This window comes from Galeopterus variegatus, unplaced genomic scaffold, assembly GCF_000696425.1.
Source record: "Galeopterus variegatus unplaced genomic scaffold, G_variegatus-3.0.2 Scaffold72235, whole genome shotgun sequence".
In the NCBI taxonomy this organism is placed as follows: domain Eukaryota; kingdom Metazoa; phylum Chordata; class Mammalia; order Dermoptera; family Cynocephalidae; genus Galeopterus; species Galeopterus variegatus.
The window spans coordinates 1-1302 of NW_007798346.1; the positions used below are offsets into that span (position 1 = coordinate 1).

The following is a 1302-nucleotide window of genomic DNA, read 5'->3' on the forward strand; positions in this document are numbered from 1 at the left end:
TATATATATATATATATATAGCTTGAGGAATATAGCACAGATAGGTACTGTTGTAGAATCCATTTACTCAAGAAAGTTTATTGATGACTTCATACAAGGTGTGGTCTTATGCATTTTTGTGGAATATAGAGGACCTGAACTCAGGCTGTTTGCTCATGTTTTATTCTCTCCCTGCAGATGAAGATGGGTGGCGTGTGGAACAGAGGGACGGCTCTGAAGCATCTCTCCAGTGGTCCTCTGAGAGGCAAGATATTGCTGTGATTTCAGATAGCTACTTTCCTAGGTACTTCGTTGCCCCTGGTAAGTAAGGCTAGCAGTCTGACTTGCTGTGTGCTTCTGTTCAGCCTCCTTCTAACATTCTTGCCCACCATTGTGTCTGTGTTCCAGCAAAGTTCTTGGGCAAGCAGATGTTGAGTTATGGTCAGAACCTCTCCTTCACCTTTAGAGTGGACAGGCGAGATACCCGCCTCTCTGCAGAAGACCTTGTGCTTGAGGGAGCTGGCTTAAGAGTATCTGTGCCTTTGATCGCTCAGGGCAATTCCTATCCAAGTGAGACCACTGTGAAGTATGTGTTCAGGTAAGACAGCCTTCTTTTTTTTTTTAATTTAGTTTTTATTGAAGCGTAATTGATTATACATATTCGAGGAGTACAAAGTTGACTATCAATAGTTGTATGTGATGGTCAAGTCAGAAGAGTTAACTTATTCATCATTATAATATATAATCATTCTTTGTGTCCTTTGACCGATTTCTCATAAATTTGTAAGATTGGACTTGACCAACATTGTGAAGTGTTTTCTTTATTTAAGCTTCTCTGGCATTGAGGTGCATGTTAAAGACAAACTTCTGGATTATCAAGGTGACTTTATAAAAGGGAGCCTTCATTTGTTTAACTTTATCATTTCCAATTGTACTGTCATACTAACAATCTCATTTCTGATTTGGTTAAATTGTCAGAGCTTTGCATTGTTGGTGGCATAAATGAATAAGAAATGCTTTCCCAGCACTGATAGTTATCCTTAAAGAAGTTAATGTGGCCCTTTCTTTCTCTCCAGGCTCCATGAAGCAACAGATTACCCTTGGAGGCCTACTCTTAACCCTTTTGAATTTCAGAGACTCCTAAACAATTTGACCTCTATCAAGATCCGTGGGACATATAGTGAGAGAAGTAAGTTATGACAGTTGTTTAAGAAGGTGATTAGGGGCCGGCCCGGTGGCGCACTGCGATAGTGCGCCGCTTAGGAAGCGCAGCGGCACTCCCGCCGAGGGTTCGGATCCCACATACAGACCGGTTCCCGCTCA

General features: G+C 41.7%; 1 protein-coding gene across 1 annotated transcript; it reads left to right on the forward strand.

The window, feature by feature from the left end:
- Window positions 1-121: 121 nt before the first annotated feature.
- On the forward strand, window positions 122-1168 carry LOC103584641 (laminin subunit gamma-1-like; the record flags this gene model as incomplete). The annotated part of the gene is made up of 3 exons (XM_008565569.1): window positions 122-300; window positions 388-577; window positions 1056-1168. Coding segments are annotated over exons 1-3 (448 nt in total), but the record flags the coding sequence as incomplete, so codon positions are not given.
- Window positions 1169-1302: the final 134 nt, after the last annotated feature.